Source organism: Pinus tabuliformis, chromosome 9 (genome assembly GCF_031772625.1).
Source record: "Pinus tabuliformis cultivar Carrire ecotype Pingquan chromosome 9, CPIR1, whole genome shotgun sequence".
NCBI lineage: Eukaryota > Viridiplantae > Streptophyta > Pinopsida > Pinales > Pinaceae > Pinus > Pinus tabuliformis.
The window spans coordinates 542,774,759-542,794,753 of record NC_142307.1 but is presented as its reverse complement, the minus strand read 5'-3'; the positions used below and the strand labels follow the sequence as shown (position 1 = coordinate 542,794,753).

The following is a 19,995-nucleotide window of genomic DNA, read 5'->3' as shown; positions in this document are numbered from 1 at the left end:
TTATGTGTAGATTCAAAACAATTCACCTCCTCCTTGGCATTTCTTTGAGTTTTGAAGGTCAAGCTTGGGCTATAAAGGGCCTAGTATTGGAGGGATTTTTTGGGCATCTAATGTGGCCTGTTATGTCATACTTATGTGGCCAAATTGAGGCACCTTTTGCGCCCTATTTTGAGGCAACATCTACAGCGTATCTATGGCTATATCTGCGGCCCCTTTCTCAGTGATATATGCACTCCTTATCCAAGGATAATTGCGACCTATCTCTAAGATCTATGCAAACTTGTTTGAGGTATTTCTGATCATGATTATAGACCTAAACCAGGGTTGACAAGGAGCCCTAACCAGAACCAAAGTATCTCAAGTATATGTATCTTCCAAGCAGAGGTAAGTTGATGTTTCTTTGTTTGACGTCTTGTATGTCAGAATAAGTCCTGGTTGAACAAGTGTATATGGAAATTGGTGGACAATGTTAAGAGATGTTGAAGAGCTCTAATTTGAAGGGCATAAAGGGAAATTATGTGGGTAATATATTGTGTCGTAGGTTTTGTGCATTTGACAATAAAATATGGCAAAGGTATTTGTTCTTGTATGGAAGTGATACGTGTGTTTATGGAAATGATGTTTGACAATGTCCTCATGACAGTATGGTTGTGATAATAATATATGACAAAAGGGATCTATATAATAGTGACTTTTATGGATGATAATGACTTATGACAGTGAGTTATGATAGTGCACTTATGACAGTGCCTCTATAACAACGATGTGTGACAGTACCTTTATGACAATATTGACAATGATGTCTGACAGTACCTTCATGACAATATATGACACTGATAGGACATTAAAGACCATGATACTACATCTTGAGGCAGAGATCTATGCTATCTATAGTGATTTGGAGACAAACCTTTCAAAGGTCTCTTTGCTTGAGATGTGTGACAATACCTTTATGACAATATTGACAATGATGTCTGACAGTACCTTCATGACAATATATGACACTGATATGTCATTAAAGACCATGATACTACATCTTGAGGCAGAGATCTATGCTATCTATAGTGATTTGGAGACAAACCTTTCAAAGGTCTCTTTGCTTGACTTATGAGGATCATGTATGATCCAAGTTTAGCTCTAAGTGGCCTAATGCAATGAAAGACTTATGTCTCATGATATTTGTACATTGTATCTCAGCTGAACATTTGACAAATATCTAAGAAGAAGAATTTGGTTGGGTTTTCCCCAATGTGGAGTTTTTCCTTGGTCTCTGACCTAAATCTAGGTGTCTCTATTGTGTATGTTTTTCTTTTATTGTTCCATATTGTTTTGTTGCATTGTTGATACTATTGTTCTCTCTACATAATTGTTAATGATGATATTATGTTATGGGGTGAATGTAATATGAAAAATGTTGAAATTTTTTAAAATTGCAATTATCTACAACAAAAAACAATCTAGCCCTAAAAACTAACACAACTAATTCAACTTATTGTTGATTTATCTTTGTAGTCGACTAACATATTACCTTTAGTCAACTAACTAGCCTATCCCCTCCAACAAGACCCACCTAGGAAGGGCTCTCACTCATTAGTGAAATTTTGAGATCTAAAATGGGCTTCTTAAGGAAACTAATAAAATAACAATTAAGAATTTTTAAATGAAAAAAAAAAAACATTGTTTTAATCATATTTTTGACTTATCTCCTTATAGGTCAACTCAAATTTCAAGTGTGGGAACACATTGGAAGGAGAATTAGATTCTGCATCCAACAAGCACCAACTCCACATACTTTTGAATAAACCCACACCAAGGAAAAATGGAAATGTATAAAAAATATGTTAGTTATTTGGAGATGTTTGACATGAATTCTCTTGTACCCGCATATCTTTAGTGCATATGAGGCACTCTTGTTGGCTAAGATGCTCTCGGAGGTTGCATTGTTTTACGTTAGGGTTTGCCCTTGTTATGTGGTGTGCCACATTTGAAAGTCGTTCTTTATAACGTCCCCCCTTTTCATATTTTAGAAAAAGGGAAGGAGGGATATATTACTTCATACAATAATAGTTAGTATATGAGTGATTTGACTGTTAATGATAATTCTTTGTTTTATGAGCATTGTAAGGTTGGAAGAAGCTAATTTTAATTCATGCAATCCTCTTTTATGCTAAAATACAAAGATATGTGATTGCTGGTAAAGATTTAGTTGCTGATCTGTTTTTCTCCAGATCTGATTTATCATCTATTTACCACTGGGATGGTAGAGTATTGATACTATTTCTTCATAGATCTGTTATCTAAGTTATGTTGGGCTGATTGCAGATTTAGCATGTTGATTCGATTTCCTAAAACAATTCGATGTTTTCTGTTGGATGATCTAACCACTCGATATGTGGTGTTTACAGTCTTGAATCTTCTGTACAGCGTATTGGTTTATGCAGACCTGAAGTTTTGATTGGTGTTATAGTTCTCAAATTCCACTGTAGGGTTTGAGTTCTATGAGTGCAGGTCAGCTCTCTTGAGGTGAAATTTTTACATGCCTTATCTAACTGACATTGTCTGGTAATCTCAGTAGTAACTAAAAATAGTAGATTTCAAATGTGCTTGCATCCCTTCATCAATTTTCACTTGAAATGACTTGAAAGAGTCCAACCACAAACTTGTCATCACATAACCAATCACACTTTTCGAACAGTTCATTCAAACTTTAAACAATTTAACCTTCTTTCCTTCACAGTATCTTGACCCTTCATACATAAAACAAATTGCAACCTGATATAGCACAAACAGTGTCCTTTAAGATATATCATGACAAAATCTTAGATGATCCTATGTATAATATTTTAATTGTTTATTGAAATACATGAAACACAAAACTTGCAATGCTGCTTTTCTGCAATTATCAGCAAAAATAACCATACAAGGATTTAGACACGGATAATTCAAATGGAGTTATGCAATCAAAACTGTCTTATCAGTAATTTACAAGTTTTCATGGAACAAACAGTATTACACTTCTACGACTTGCTCTACATCCAACCAAGCTAACTCATTCAAATTTGAAGATCAATAACTGAAATCACTTTTGAAAACATTATGCATTCGAAAATTTTGCAAAATGAAAACCATGGGGCAAATATGAATAGAATATCTAGAGCTCTATATTGAAGAAAACTTTTTATAGGAAGCTTCTCTAACGTAAGCTTCTGAACATAAGTTGTGCACGGAGTCTCCTTTAGTTCATTTCCAATCTCATTAGAGACTAGCAGAATGAGGAAGAACTTTACAAAATCCAATGGAAATATAAGAAAATATTCACACAAGGTACAGAGTGTAGACCACAATCACATCTCAGGATGTACAAATGGCTTATAGTTGATGCAATCAAAAACCCAAAAAGAATCATGCGTGAATGTCTTAAATTTAGTACACATTAAACAATGCAGAGAGCTCTTTTCAGAGAGAACCAATACATGGACTCTAGAGTATAAATACAGTGATAAAGTGCTGCTAAATAACAGAACCGGATATCTTTTTTAGAGCTTCTTCTTCCATCTTTGCAAGAAGGCAGCAGAATGTTTCAATGTCTTCAACTTCTCTACCAAAAGAAAAACTAAAGTCCTTCCACTCAAAGTGACTAGATGATGATGCATCCTTCTTAAGATCAGTTGAAACCTTGACAAGGACATCAAAACCTTTCCGGTCAACTGAAAGAATTAAAGCATCCTGTGCATCAAAAGACAAACAATGAGATAAAAACTAATTAAAAGCACACAAGAAACTATAGAGACTGGGAATAAGAAAACAATATCATGACATTATTTTCCTTGACTATTTAAAACTGCAAAGATAAATTATGCTTCTCTCTAAGGGCAGTAGTACAAGGATGTTCCTAGCTACAGCCATAGACATACAATGCTGCCCCTGATAGATGGCACTCCCCTTTCCAGCTCACAGCAAAATCAATTTCCTAATTTGTCGATATTTTGTAGCATCGGGAGGTATTCTCACACATGCCATTGGTGTCGGGCATGTGAGAATAAATTTGAGACACTCACATTGTGATTTTGCCTTGCAAATCCAATGTGTATGATGTGTTGGGAAAATGGGCTAAGCGATGGGGTTTTACGGTTTTACCATAGAACATTGTTCCATAGGAACGTGTCCCCTAAGGCGGGGTGTGCGTATCCTGTTGCTGCAAAATCTAGCAGGCCTTGGAAAGGGGTATCCTACAAGGCTATCACTACACCAAGCGACAACAATAAGGTAGTAGCCTACTATCACCACAGCTACTACCTGTTCAAATTCAAATGCAAGCTAGAATTTCTGATCTTGATAATTACTTGTGACAGATGTATATATGTTTTCTTTTTAGCATTCACTGCATTCAGTTATGTCATCAAGCAATTATACATTCAATTACGCAAGTATAAAGAAAATAAAAATCACAATGCACAAAGAGACACCAAAATGTTAGGTCAATGACCAGGGCAAAACCCACAAAGGGGAAAACCCAGCAATCATTTCCTTATAGAATCATTATCAACAAGAGTGAAATCCAAGTTATAGACAAACTGACCAGTATGGTGGTATGACAACCCAAGTGCCAAGTCAGCCCTTCCACATGTCTGTCCAGAACACAGTCTACAAGATGTCACATTTCTGTCACAGGATTGTCCACAAGACAGCCCCAAATTTTGTCCTCTGTTCCAACCACAACTTTTGTGTCAACCTCAGAAACTTCACATAAGATGGCTGCCTCAGACTTCACATCACAGAGAGATTGCCTCAGACTTTGCATTATAGAGAGATTGCCTCAGATTTCTTTTGAAGAGATGATGTATTGATCCTTTTGGAGGAGGACGAGTCGGTAATTATAGTTGTTCATGTGAAAGGGTGCCTCTCTTGGGCATGCTCACTTGACAAAATGAAGGGCCGACTTGACCACTTGGGTTTGACTACAAATAAATTGTTTTTGACTCTAAATATGTTTAATAATATATATTATGAAGAACGATACTAGAGACAATTTCAACACCCCCTCTTAACTAGGGAGGTATTCATAATGACTCATCAGGATTTTCTCAAGTTGAAATATTCTATAAGGAAGAATCATCAAGATTAAGATAAGCATCATCATCAATATTATAATCACCAACATTAACCACATTTCCATAACCTAGTCAGTACCCCTGATGTATGGCACATATGCATCATTTGGTATCCATAAACAAGCTCACTATCGACAAAGATCAGAGCATGATTGTTAAAATTGGCAACTAGGGCCAAACTCCATGTGGGTCATCTTATTAATGGAAGATGATATTTTTCTTGGATTCCTCTCCTCAAGAGGTGTAGGATTGGTCTAAAGATCATCCGATTCCGATAAGTATTCATGGAGATATGAATTTATTTGTGTTATGGGACAATTTGTCAAGGTCTTTTAGTATAAATAGAGGTGGCATTCAAGTCATTTCAACACACTTGGGATCTCTTCCTCTCTACATGTCTTTGGGTTTTAGTAGGAGGAAAGATCCTAAGGGATAATGTTGCCCTAATCCAGAGGGCAGCAGCCGGAATTGCCGGGAATTGTCGAAACTTCCGGGAAAAGTTGGAACTGCCAGAACTATTGGGAATTGCCGGAACTGTCGGGAATTGTCGGAATTATCAGGAAAAGCTAGAACTGCCGGAACTGCTGGGAAAAGCTGAAAATGCCGAAACTGCCGAAACTGTCGGAAATAGCTAGAATTGTTGGAACTGCCAGGAACTTCTGGGAATAGTCGGGATTGCCGGAACTGTCGGAACTGCCGAGAAGAGCCGGAACTGTAGGGAACAGCGGGAACTACCGGAATAGCCGGAACTACCAGAACAACCGGAACTACCGGAACAGCTGGGAAAGTTGACGCAGAGGGCAGAAGCCAGAACTAACAGATGAGATTAATAGAAATTTTGATCCTAATCAACGGTCGAGATTGCTTTGACAAGGATCACTCGAACTAGCCTTTGGGGGATTTATCTTTAAATAGGAGGCCATTTTGTTAGTTAGATTCATCCAATCTCTGGATTGTGTACTAAGCTCTCAAGCTCTCTTGTATACTTTTTTGAATTAATGCAAAAGTCTTTGGGGTTTCAACGTGCTGTAGTGTTCCTCTTCATGAATTTATGGTAACATTGTTTTAATTTCTGCTTAATATTATGTGAAAACTATCAATCAATAGCTCTCTTAGAATAATCTGAATACGAGTATCTTATTCAGTTTGTTGGATCTAGGGTAACATTTTTAATTTGATTGAAGTAGTAGGTATCTCTATTTTTTCATAATTTTATTGTTGTTCTATTTCTCTACTTGATTTGATGGTTGATCTAGTGTTTGCAGAAAATCTCTCAGGTTCTCATTGAGCATTTGGGGATAGTCTTCGGTTGGACCAGCCAACTATCAGCACATATTTTCTGAAGAGTCTACTTCATATAAGCCTCAGGATTTATCTAATGATAATATTTTTTCTACAGGGTGTTTTTGGGCTAGTACCTGTGTAAAATTTCAAAGTCTTTTAAATATTTTGTGGAAATTTTTGATAGATCTGGCTATTAAGAGCCTTAGATTATCAGATCTGGGCGCGGAGTTGGACTCATACTCCTCAAATCTGATAGATACGTAAATTATTTGTATAGATCTGTAAATTATTTGTATAGATCTATTATTTACTTGTGTAGATTTGAAATTTTGTAACATATTTTTGAATTTTAACACTTGGGTTTTTGGGATTTTCTCTATTTTTGTACATATTGGGTATTGGGATTTTCCTTTTTTCACTTGTGCAGGAATAGATATGAGAAATCAGCCAAGAAAATCTTCAGATCTGAGCTAGATTTAGGCCCTGGAGGGCAAGATCTGGGCTCAAAGATTGTTTGTAGGAATAGATCTGAGAAATCAGCCAAGTAAATCTTCAGATCTGAGATTTTTCAAGTAGATCTGGGGGTTTTGAGACAGATCTAGGCCCTGGAGGGAAATATCTTATCCCAAATCTTTTTACAAGGCCAACCATTAAAGATTTTGCAATAAATCTGAAACTCTGAAACAAAATAATTTTTTTCAAAACAAGGGTTTCAAGTTTTGGGGCTGCTAAGCCCAGATCTGCCTTCTCCTAGCCCAACGCTAGTTCTATTGGGCCTAGTGTTAACTCTCATTGGCCCTAGATTCCCTTGCTCCATTTTTTATTTGAATATTTAATTTTCTGAAGCTAATCATTGGTGGTTTTTTGCAGAAAATTTGGTAAAAATCTGTGTTTCAAGTATTGAAATATTTTTGGCAACTTGGGCAAGTGATCTTCAAGGCCTAGGGCCCAAGAGTTTGATCTCTAAACCATTGTTTTCTTCACTGTTTGCTACAACAGTAATATACCTTTCTAATAGTGGTGAAAAACACATTTAAGTAGTTTGAAATTAACTTAAAAATTGCTAAATACATTAATAAGTCATTTATGTTTGATATGTATCAAGAATTTGGCCTAGATCTACATTTTGGGTCACTGTTATCTCTTAATAATTATGTTTCTGAAGTCTGAAATATAACATTGGAAAAATTTCATGTGGGTTAGCCTAAAATCAGTGCCTGAGTTGTTTAATACATTAAGGAATTAATTTCTTGAGTTGGGCATTCATTATTAGGCTTATTTCATGTTTTAATTGTTGTTGTAATAAGTATATCAGATCTGATATAATTCCACATCATAACAGGCTCTAAATTTTTGATAATTCATGTCGGCAAGTTTGGAAAAATTTCGGTAAAGTTTTGGCATAAAAATATCATTGATAGCTTACTGTTTTCATTGTCATATTGCTGCTGTCATAAAGTTTTTCTTTCTGCTGTCCTAAAAATTAATTTCTGAAAATTAAGTACTCTGTCATGGAATTGTGATAAAATGCATATCCTTTGTTTCATAAATTGAGTATTTCTTTTGAGCATCTGTTGACAATGATATCGAATTGCAAAGTTGTTTTTGTTCTCTTTGAGCTAAACTGTATTAAGAAGATTTGAAATACGCTGGTGTTTTAACTATAGTATCTTCAAGAGTTTAATTTCTAAGTCTTCATCTACAAAAAAGGCGAGCATTTCATTTCGGTAATTGAGGGTTTTTGCGGCATAAGTGTTTTCCCATTCTCGAGTCTAACTTCATCTCATCTTCTGGTGCATTTGCATATAATTTAACTTTGTATAGATAAAATTTACTTCAAAGCATAAGCTTGGTTGATAGACAGATAGATCTCCATCCATCTTTTTTTGAGAAGCCTGTTTTAATAGTACTTAAAACAGTGACCTTGTAGTCATCAGAGCCACAACTCTTTGCAGCGCCGGAGGCATCGAGTATGTTAGATTTTCAGGAGAGGTATCGTTAATCAAACCTTAGTGTGCTTCTCCTTATCTTCTCTCTGCCAATTACTACGAAATCAGGCTCAACACAGAAAAGATTGAAGGATTCACATTTAAATATGCATTTAACTAAAATTAACCAAGATTCTTGCATCTCACATTAGTTTTAGGAATTACATTTCATATAAGATAAGTCATTCATCTAAGCAGCAGTTGCTAATCAATTACTTGGTCTTAATTTCCCTAAGCAAAATCGGTGACTCCATAAGGCACTGGTATCAATCGTTTAAAATCTAATCAAATCCTATAAGTCTTGCTAAATCTTAATCAAGTATTTGATCACTTCACCGTGTCTCTAGTTCTTCTTCATTCCATTTTTCCATAGGGTCTACCCCCCTTAGCCTGCTGTAGGGAGACAACTTCAACGGAGAGATTGGGGATCAAGGTGACAACCTCCAATCTGAGTCGTTGTCTCGGTGCCCAGACATTCTGTGTGACAACACGACCATTATGCGAAGGAGTGTCCGAATGGCAGAGACAAATCTCTTGATGAAGATAACAATCATTCCAGGGACATCTTCAATGATCAAAGGAATGACAGGTAATGCAGGTCATCAAGGAAATGGCCAATTCTTCAACGAAATCAAGGAACCCGAGGTATGAAGAATCAAATGTTGTTTTTGATAAGACAAAGAAGCGTTATCTTGTATTGGCCCTCTCCTTCAGATTCTTTGGGAATCTGGCTTATTGATTGTAGTGCTTCAAGGCACTTCATCAGATAGAAGGGTGCACTCTCTAATTTGGTAGAGATGGAAACAACAGTGGGATTATACTTGGAGCCGATGCCACCTATCCCGGAAAGGGTGTAGGGAATGTTATCCCTCAATTGAATGAAGGCAACTCGATTCATTTACAGAATCTCTTTTATGTACCTGATCGCAAGAAGAACCTAGTGTCCATTTCAGCAATGGAAGTCAAAGGTTACGAGGTGGCACTCATCGATGGAAAGGTACGTGTTTGAAAATAGATTTTTCAAAGAAGTTTTTGAGTTCAGGGTTGTATCAAGTTGTAGGAAGTCCACTGGGGACCATGTCCATTGACACATAGCACCGGAGGTCTGTGAGTCAGATGGTGACAGAGATGCCTAAATTCAAAAAGAGCATGAAAGTACATGTCTAAGATGTACTGAAGGAAAATCTTACAAGGGGACCATTCCCCTCATGAGGCAGGTCCACAATTTTGGAACAACCCGAGGGGTTTGAGATTGATGATCAGGAATATCACATATGCAGGTGGAAGAAAGCCCTCTATGGCTTGAAGCAAAACTCCCCAAGTGTAGTATGAGAGGCTTGATAGCTATCATATGAAGCTGAGATTCACTAAGAGTGAAGTCGATCCAAACCATTGTTTGAAGGTTGTGGATGATAGACCTCTCATACTAGCACCTTATGAGGACGACCTATTTCTGACAGGTGCAGACCCTCTCATTTGCAGAAGTAAGAGGGAGTTGGATTCTAGATGTGGAATGATAAACTGCAAGCCTGTGACTACCTCGAGGATCTTAACTTTCGGAAGTTATATGGGAATGATGTCAGACTAGATTTGGGAAATGCCTCTCAATTTCATAAACTCATTCGCATTGATGTTCTTGGTGAACTTCCGTCCGGATATATGTTTTGCAGTTAGCATGGTGAGCTCATATTTGGTTGAGCCTCACTAGATTGGTGCCAAGAATCTTCTGAGATATCTTCGGGGCACAATCTCTCATGGATTGAGATACACTGCTGTAAATATGAAACGGCATGATTATTCAAATTCTGACTGGGTAGGCAGTGAGGAGGATCACTAGAGCACTTCTCACTGCTGGTTCTCTTTGGATTCTACTTTGATATCATGGATGAGTAGGAAGCAGAAGTCGGTTGCTATAAGCACCGCCAAGACCGAATACATAGCTATGAGTATGATCTCGTGTGACGCTGCATGGTTGCAGAAGCTCTTAAGTGAGCTGTTTGTACACATGATGAATACCATTGTGATTCTCTGTGACAACCAGAGGGCGGATTCGATTATTGAGGAATCCCATATTCGATGATTGCTCCAGCAGATAGACATCAGATACTGCCTTATCTGGGATATGGTAAGTCGATGAGCGAGGAGGCTCCATCGCATTGAGACTGATGTACAGGTTGCAGACATTTTGTCAAAGCCCCAGGGAAAGGTCAAATCTGTGACTTTCCCAAACGACTTGGAGTCATTGAGAGACCTTCTTATAAGGGTCCTACATGTTGCATGAATTGAGCTATGGGAGCTCTAGGGGGCTTGGGGTACTTATTGGAGCAACATACGACCACAGGGCGACTCACCCTCCCCTAGTGGTGCGTTATGTACAAGATGACAAGTTCAACCTTCCCTTGTGATACCCCGTGGCGACTGTGGAACAGGATGATTAGTTCTCTTGTGGTCCGGGATGATTAGTTCTCCCGTGGCGACTGTGGAACAAGATGATTAGTTCTCTTGTGGGCCGGGATGATTAGTTCTCCCGTGGCGACTGTGGAACAAGATGATTAGTTCTCTTGTGGGCCGGGATGATTAGTTCTCCCGTGGCGACTGTGGGTCAGGATGATCCATTCTCTTGTGGACAGGATGATTAGTTCTCCTATCAAGACATCCTACCCATGCAGTCTGGGACTCATGGGAAGTACCTCTCATCTGATCAATGAGTAGGGAAATGGGGTTAAGGACCATAGTAGTACTATCGATGGACGCATCGATGTATCTACCGTAATCCCTATGCTAGGATGATCTCCATTGATCTAGGATCAATATGAGTGGTTTGAGACACTCTCTTGTGATATTGATCTGGGATCAATAAAACTGACTTCAGGCCAGTAAGAGTGATGTGACACACTCTCTTCAGATGAAACTGACTTTGGGTTAGTAGAGAATGGTATGAGACATTGTCGATCAATTCTTCTTCTTCATGGTTCAGCAGAGCAGAGTAGTGCAAGGCACTGATGGCAGAGATAGTACAGTTGGACATATGGATCAGCGAATGGAGTTCTCCCTAGTTGAGAGGGAGTGTTAAAATTGGCAACTAGGGCCAAACTCCATGTGGGCATCTTATTAATGGAAGCTGATATTTTTCTTGGATTCCTCTCATCGAGAGGTGTAGGATTGATCTAAAGATCATCCGATTCCGATAAGTATTCATGGAGATATGAATTAATTTGTGTTATGGGACAATTCGTCAAGGTCGGCCAGCAACCAAATAAACCCCACTTGTGCTCAATGTTTTAGTATAAATAGAGGTGGCATTCAAGTCATTTCAACACACTTGGGATCTCTTCCTATCTACTTGTCTTTGGGTTTTAGTAGGAGGAGAGATCCTAAGGGATAACGTTGCCCTAATCCAGAGGGCAGAAGCCGGAACTGCCGAAACTAATGGGAATTGTCGAAATTGTCGGGAATTTCCGGAACTGCCGAGAAAAGATGGAATTGCCGAGAATAGTCGAAATTGCCGGAACTACTAGAATTGCTAGGAACTGTCGGGAATAGTCGGAATTGCCGGCACTATCAGAACTGCCGGGAATAGATGGAACTACAGGGAACAACTGGAACTACCAGAACAGCCAGGAAAGTTGACACAGAGGGCAGAAGCTGGAACTGCCGGGAATTTTCGAGGGAAGCCGGAACTGCCAGAACTACCCGGGAATAGCTGGAATATCCAGAATTGCCGGGAACAACCGAAATTGCCGAAACTGTCGAAACAGCCTGAGCATCTGTCTCCGAAGGAGAGCAACATGCAAGGGAAAACTAACTAACATTGGGACAGTTGTATGGTACTTAGCAGCAAATACACCAAGCATGCAATGTTACAGCTAGCATGCAAGGGACAGCTGGCATGCAACAACAAGCATGCAAAGGACAACAAGCAAGCAAGATGCAGCCAACACATAGGTCAGTATGGCATCATGGTGCAGCAATGGCACATAATGCAGTATAGTGATGGGTACAGTCATGATTAATGAAGCATGATGAGATGCAGCATAGTGATGATGGGTGCAGCACGGTGAGGTGCAGCGTGATGACGAAATGCAGCACAACGATAGGTGAAGGAGTCACCTTGGAGAATCAGTTGAAGCAGCATGTCTTCAATTGATCTCATGTATCATCTTCTTAGAGATGATCTATGCTCTTATCTAGATAAGTCAAAGTGTTGACTTCCATTGTAAATGTACTAGCTCTCTCTCTCTACTGAACTATTGAAGAACATATAAGAAGAATTGATCAAGGGTTTCCTCACATTGGGGTTTGTCCCTGGCTAGCGCCACATCTTGTGTCCTCTTGTCTTGGCTTGTCTTCTGCGATTTATGTTTATGTTCTATCTGTAGTTTACTTTAATGGTGATGTTATTGCTAATTTGGAAAAGATATTGAGCTAACTGTGAAAATTGAAATAAGTTGCTCTAAGCATAGAACATACCTAAAATTAACAATGATACCAAAACAAGCTCACTCTAAAAAGAGATCAGAGCACAATGTCAAAATAAGCTCACTCTAGAAAGATCAGAGCATGATGCTGGGGGGCTACAACCACTGGGACCATCCTCCCTAATCCCAGTCAAAGTGACACAAGGACAACATCCCTAATCAGGTCACTATACAATGACACAGGGAGAATGATAGTCCTCTACCAAACCATTTTCCTATACAAGTCAAAGTGACACAGGGACTACAACACTAATCAAGTCACTTTACAATGACATAGGAAAATGTCTGTCTAACGGACCATTCTTCCTAATTCCGATCAATGTACTTGATATAGGGATAACATCCATAATTCGGATCAGAGTACATAACACAAGAAGAATGTTTGTCCATGATTGTATCTAATATATCAAACCATTATCCCTAATTTCAGTCAAAGCACTTGACACATAAATAACATCCCTAATTCCAGTCAAAGCACATGACACAGGGAGAAACCATATCCATGATGCAATCATCACTCCCTCTCAACCAGAGAGGCATTCTCTACAAGCCCAAGCTTGTCTTGGAAGTACACAAACTTCCTTTAAGAAGAGGCTTTAACAACATATTGGCTATTTGCTTATTAGAGAAATATACTTGAACTTTACTGCTCCCTTCTACAGCATGTCTTTCATCATGGTTGTCACTTGCACTTGATTAAAAACTGCGAGTAGCCTTTGAAGCTATACTACGTCTCATCTTTCCAATTCAGCTGCAATATTCTTGGCCTTTGCCATACTGCTTCATGCCCATTCATGAAATTATAATGGAGCCCAAACAAAAGCAACATCTTGGTAAACTCTTTCCAACTTCACATGATCAATCATCACAAATGCTTTCAAGTCACCCTAACTGGGTGCTCCCTCTCACACTGATAGTCCACCATTTTGGAATCTAAGGTCAACTTTCTTTGAGGACTTTCTGGCTACTCCCTTTGGAGCAAATAGTTGCTCCCTTTGACACATGAGTCCTTCAACTTTCATTAGAGATAAATCATATAGGATCATCCTTGATCCATTCAACCAAGCCCAAAGTCTTCTTCAATAACGAGGCTTCATTTCATGCCCTTCAAAACCCTGAGGCAACTCTTACGACTAAGGCAAACATCTTGACATGAGCCACTCCCTCTTTTTGGAGAACCTTCTCAAATCTTGCTTCCATGTTGCCATCTGCTGCACTGAATTCTCTTTGGCATACTTCAAACAACCCGTTTCCTCCAAACATTGGTTTTATTTGGTACAATATCCTTCAAGTAGAAATTCTATAAAATTCTCTTGCTTTGTTTTGCTCGTCCACTTCTTCCATTTGCTGCCAAAATCTAGGCAATCCTTGTCATTGACCTGCAATCCTCACTAGGAGGTCATGGGAGAATGATTACAACCAAGAAAAGGATACATAGATGAGACTAACCAAAAATTAAAATCAATAACAATAGTCTTAATCAAAGAGGAAAGATGTAGAATACTTATCTTCTGAGAGAAGTCATTTCCCTCTTACCCTTGGACTTGCTTGGATTATTGCCATCTTCTCTTCCTCGTCCCTGTCATGATGTTATTCTCCCCTTACTACAATTAGGGTTTCTTCTTTCAGCAGAAACATCCAATCCTAGGGTTTTGTCAACGAACCCCAGGTTTTCTCTCCAAGCCCTTTACACTAGCTAGAGTTTTCAAACCCTAGATCAATGTTAAATCCCTAGAGTTTGATTTTTCATGTGAGATGGACTTCATCATTCTCATCAATTGATCACAAGATGACTTCATTTATAATTATCCTTAATTCTTTCAAACCAAGAAGTTCTGATTTTCTCAAAAATCGATGTAGTAATAATATTTTTGTCCTTAAACTTTACTCCATCATTCTGGATTTGAGTATTTGATCTCTTTTCTCATAATGACATCAATTCTAATAGAAATAGATCCATAGTATTGCATTTCAAGTTCTGCAAATCACTTTATAATTATTTTTTTGAGCAAATCTTGAAAGAGGACTCAACCTCTTCTTCACTGTGAGATTAGCATCAATATATAAAATGTATCTTAGTATTTAAATGTTTTTGCAAGGTCCAATCCTTGAATAGGTTACAAGCATGAGAATTTTCTCTGTAAACCTTCAATCTTGAGGAACTTGGCCTTCTAATAATATCATCAGTATGTGTAATAACTGTTGGAAATTACAACTAGGTTTGGTCTTCATAATGACCTTTGTAATCATGATAGTTGTATATTTTGTATATCATGAAAGAAAAATATATTTTATTTTATTTATAGCATGGGTTTCATAGTTAGGTCAAAAGCATGTTCTTCGTGCTTCTAGGTCTTTCTTGGTCAAAGAAAATTTATGTCATATATTATAGTCCCATTTGGATTCATTGTAATAAAAGAAAATACTTATTTTGAGTCAAGAAAAACCATTTATTCCTCCAAGACCAAGTCGGCCCAATCAAGGTGAATTTGACCCAAAGGAGGACTATTTGAGCCCTCAAGAAGGCTATAAATAGAAGGAGCTCGACTCATTTGGAACACACATCTTCACAAGTTTGATATGCAATAGTGAAGAAGGAGAAAGAGTTGGAAGGACAAAGAATAGAAGAGGAAATCAAAGTCTCTTGGGTTGTCTCTCTTTCTGTCCACACGTGCGAAGTTGCTAGGGTGTTCTATGTAGTTGCTAGTTGCATGAAGCTGAAATTGCAAGGCCAAAATTCTAAAGTGCAGTTGCAGGGTCGAAATTTTGGATGTAAAGCTGCAAATTCGAAGTTTTGAAGTTGCCTTGAAGAAGACCTTCCTAGTGGGCTGACTTGGTGCTTGGGAGGATTTTGGGCTTTGGTATTTGGGCCTTAGAAGTCTAATTGTAAGAAGATTCTACAAGAAGAGAAGCTTTCTTTCTGGGTTTTCCCCTTAGAGGGGATTCCTTTTGGCTTGGAGCCTATATCTTGTGTACTTTGTCTCATTGTGATCTTCATTGTTTTGGTAATTTCTTGATGAACAAAGAATAATAAGTAATAAAAGGCCAACTAACATCGCTAGCGATTATCAAGTAAAAGAAAGTCATCTATAATCAACAAAACCCTTGATTTTCCAACATGGTATCAAAGCTAAGATACAAGAAGCAGATTGACGATCACATCCTAATTGGCACTATGGCAAGGATTATGAAGAAGGGTTTCAAGTTTCTTATGAATCTCACTACATCCATCAAGGGTTACATCTTGAAGATCATTTCCAAGTTAGATGTAACGGATGGAAGTTTATTTTCCGCTTTGTCTAGGACTTTCAAGGATGACAATGTATGGGTTATTGACAGTGGTGCTTCCAGACACATGACAGGAGAATGCAGCCAACTCTAGACTTTGTCAAATGGAACCTCCTCTCATTCAATCGAACTTGGAGACAATAAGAGCTATCTGGTGAAAGTGATCGAATTTACTTCGTTGGAGCTCGAGTCTAGTGGAACCTATGTTGCATGGGTACTCGCACCCAGGGGTGGGGTTCTCGAACCCGTCCCGGGTTCCCGCACCCAAGTACCGGATTCAGGTACGGGTTCTTCCCAAACGAACCCATAAGAACCGGGTTCTTCAAAAAAAAAAAATTGGGTTCTTTTCCTTCAATGGGTTCTTGGGTTCTTCGGGTTCTTCGGGTTCTTTGGGTTCTTCATAAAAAAAACTATATTAAAAATTTAATTTTCAAATAAATTTTTTTCTTGAAATTTAAAAAATAACTTATAACAAAGGTAAAAAACTTAAAAAACCCTAAATCTTTAAGACCAATGTTTTACAAAACGGACTCGGATTCGGACTCGGCCGAGGATCGACTCGGAAACGGAAACGGAAACGGCAATGACTCGGCCGGCTCGATTTCAATGACTCGGTCGTTGTAAAAAATACATTAAATATTTATTTTTTTTATAAAAAAACATAATTTTAAATATTTTAAACAAAATTTTAAAGATTTTCATTCAAGTTTCCAAACACACAGTGGGTGAAGACAGTTTTGGAATTTATTGAAGGTGCTTGGCCCTTTCTTCTAGACCACATATGTATTATGAAGTATCTGTGGCTCCATTGAAGCTACCTGGAACTATAATCTTGAGCAGTCACATAAAATGCTTGAATCTCCATGTTCATTGCACATGCTAAGTATGAGTTCAGTTGAGGTTATGACAATGTTTGCAATGTGCATTAACAGTTTTGTTGGTGACTCTTCATCCTACAGCAGCATGTAAAAGTTACACAATTAACCAGTCCTATTGTTTGCAGCATTAAGGTGATTGAAGAAGTCTTGGTAACAGTATGGTGGTGGAGCACATACATGTGCATTGATCTTTGGATCCTTGATCAGAATTTCTGAAAGGGTTTGTATTGTTGATATGAGTATTTTCATAAACATTATTGTCCAGACTCCATACTGTGATAGACAGAAGATGCAGCCTTCTCTTCTGTAACTTTTGATCCATCACATGTGAAGGTTTAGGTCTAAATATTGACTCTACCGTAGTCACTATCAATACCCTGGTTTCACAGTCACTACAACTCTACAGGAGTAAGTTCTGAGTACAGTGACAATGACACTATCAATAGTATGGTAGTATATAATAAAGTTGACATGATATAGATGCATTACATTACCTTTAGACAATACCATTGATCTACATGACATCAATGGCAACAGTAATAACACTATACACCTTCAGCAACAGTAATAACACTATACACCTTCAGCAAATCTTCACCTTCAGCAATAACACTTATATTGTGATTTGGGGAGTGACTCGGCCAGCTACCCGGCCGGGTTGACCGAGTCACATATGACTCGGCCGAGTCATTGGATGACTCGGCCGAGTCATATGTGACTCGGTCAACCGAACCGGGTAGCTGGCCGAGTCACTCCCCAGGCCTTTGACTCGGTTCGACTCGGCCGAGTCGGAGTCGATTCGGCCGTTTTGTAAAACACTGTTTAAGACTTTAACTCTTTATGAACGCACACAAGCAAATATCTGATACGTGATTACTGATTTCATTTAACTTTTAAGTTTTTTCCATTTGGTTGAGGTTTGAGCCGTCCCCGTTTACCATTTCCGACGGCAGTGGGCAGCTTCAACAGCAGTGGGCAGCTTCAGCGACAGTGGTATTTACAAGTTTTCGTTTTCAATTTTATTATTCCATGAAAAAGTTTCACAAGACCCGCGTGTGAAAAATATAGGTGCATTATATTACACATTTGAACAGTGAACACCCACAGGGGCTCAACTACATTAAGCAGAATTGCCGGAATGAATGTCACAATTTCTTGCTGTTTCGAACTGTCTGCAACATGAGCCACAACTGTCAGTCCACTTTTATACACTCAATTTGCCTCCTACAGCTGCGGCATAGTCCCTCCTCCTTGTTGTTGTCAAACGCTGAGCTGTAGGGCTTGATTCATGCCACTGTTTACACAAAACAGCGCACTATTCACTAAGGAACAGACCTCGGCCTCCCTATGCAGACTCCTATACCCAACTGAAGCCCTAAACAGAGATGACAATGCCACAAACTTACCTCTACTCAGCCCAGACTTGTTAAATTTTTAATTTTTTATACTATATACTATAAGATGAGAAGTATACGTTTCAGTTCTTTTAACCTGAAGTAGTTGCAATTAGATTAATAAAGCGCAGAAAATCTTCATCATTTTTTGCATTAATGAATGGCATTACATAATTGCATTCATACACTGAATATAGCTCTGTGCTATTCTTTACAATATAAACCATTCAATGAGAATGTATTTCAAATTTTCAACTCAATCATCTACACAACATTCAAGCCAGTTCATTATCTACCCTCTAACAATGGTGTTGCTTGCCCTTGCAATGTAATTTCACCATGGATCAACAAAATCCAATTAAATGGTTCAAAATTTGTTCAGGAAAAATTTGTTCAGGAAAAACAGTTCATAGTAAATATATTTTAATTTTTGAAAAATTGAATCATTACATTTGTCATTAACATATAAGTTATGTGGTTTTTTTTTAGGCTTGAAGCTACATTAAAGTATAAATTATGGCTGCTGGCAGCATATATTTCACTGCTGCCCCACCAAACACACAAGGCAGCCCAATAAAATAAAGTTTAAAATGTTGAGTCTTTGAGAACTCAGAATACTTTAGGATTTTTGAGCGTACCCCTGAGTTTATAGGAAACTTGGCTAGTGTATCTCAGTCAGTTGTGTGTGACAAAATCTGTCCCATTTAAATGATTATCATTAAAGTTTTCTTGTTTAAAGTCGAAAAAATATACAAATTCAAATTTCATATATATTATTAATTATAAATTTATAATTTATAAAATATAATTATTAAAATTTAATATTATCATATTACCCGACGAACCCACGCACCCTGTTTCCAAAAATGCCGTCCCCGTCCCCGCACCCATGTTTCCTGGCAACATAGAGTGGAACTATTCACCTCAACAACATTCTATTTGTTCCAAGCTTGAAGAAAAACTTACTTTCTATTTCTTGTCTAGAGGATAAGGGTGATAGAATTGGGTTTTTTGATGGCAAGGTTTTGGTTTGGGGTAAGGACTCTAGTATTGGTCATGCTAAGGTAATTGGGATTCATGAGGGGACATTGTATAGACTTTTTACACCTCTCTCTCAAGCCTAAGTTCACTTCGATGTGAACCCTTCTGAACTATGGCATGGAAGACAAGGACACCTTCATTATAAGATTTTTCCATCTCTAAATCAATGGCATCCCTAAATTGAAGGAAGAACATGAAGGGACTTGTAAGGGTTGTGTTCTAGGAAAGAATGCAAAGAATCCATTTGCAAAAAGTGATACCAGATCTAAGGAAGTTTTAGATCTCATCTAAGTCACCTAACACGGGGACATGGGACATGTGATATATATATAAATATATGTAATACTAAAAAGATATTTCATAGTTACGCAAATTCTCATGATGATACAAATTCAGACATATGCCTAGATTCTACATTGTAAATTTGTAACATTATGCATACAAATACAATTTTGATAGATTCATCAATGATCCAATGAGAAAGACAAGAAATTAACAATAAGCTACAATTTTCTCATTAAGTCATCAAAATC

General features: G+C 38.0%; 1 protein-coding gene across 5 annotated transcripts in view; it reads right to left on the bottom strand.

Annotated features, from left to right (window-relative positions):
- Window positions 1-3,139: 3,139 nt before the first annotated feature.
- Window positions 3,140-19,995, bottom strand: part of LOC149149662 (uncharacterized) — a 483,557-nt gene continuing 466,701 nt past the window's right edge. For all 5 annotated transcript variants that reach the window (XM_089439017.1, XM_089439016.1, XM_089439019.1 and 2 more), the window contains one exon: window positions 3,140-3,726. In XM_089439017.1, coding sequence (XP_089295143.1) covers window positions 3,511-3,726 — 216 coding nt within the window. In that variant the 3' untranslated portion in view covers window positions 3,140-3,510. The remainder of the gene's footprint in view (window positions 3,727-19,995) is intronic.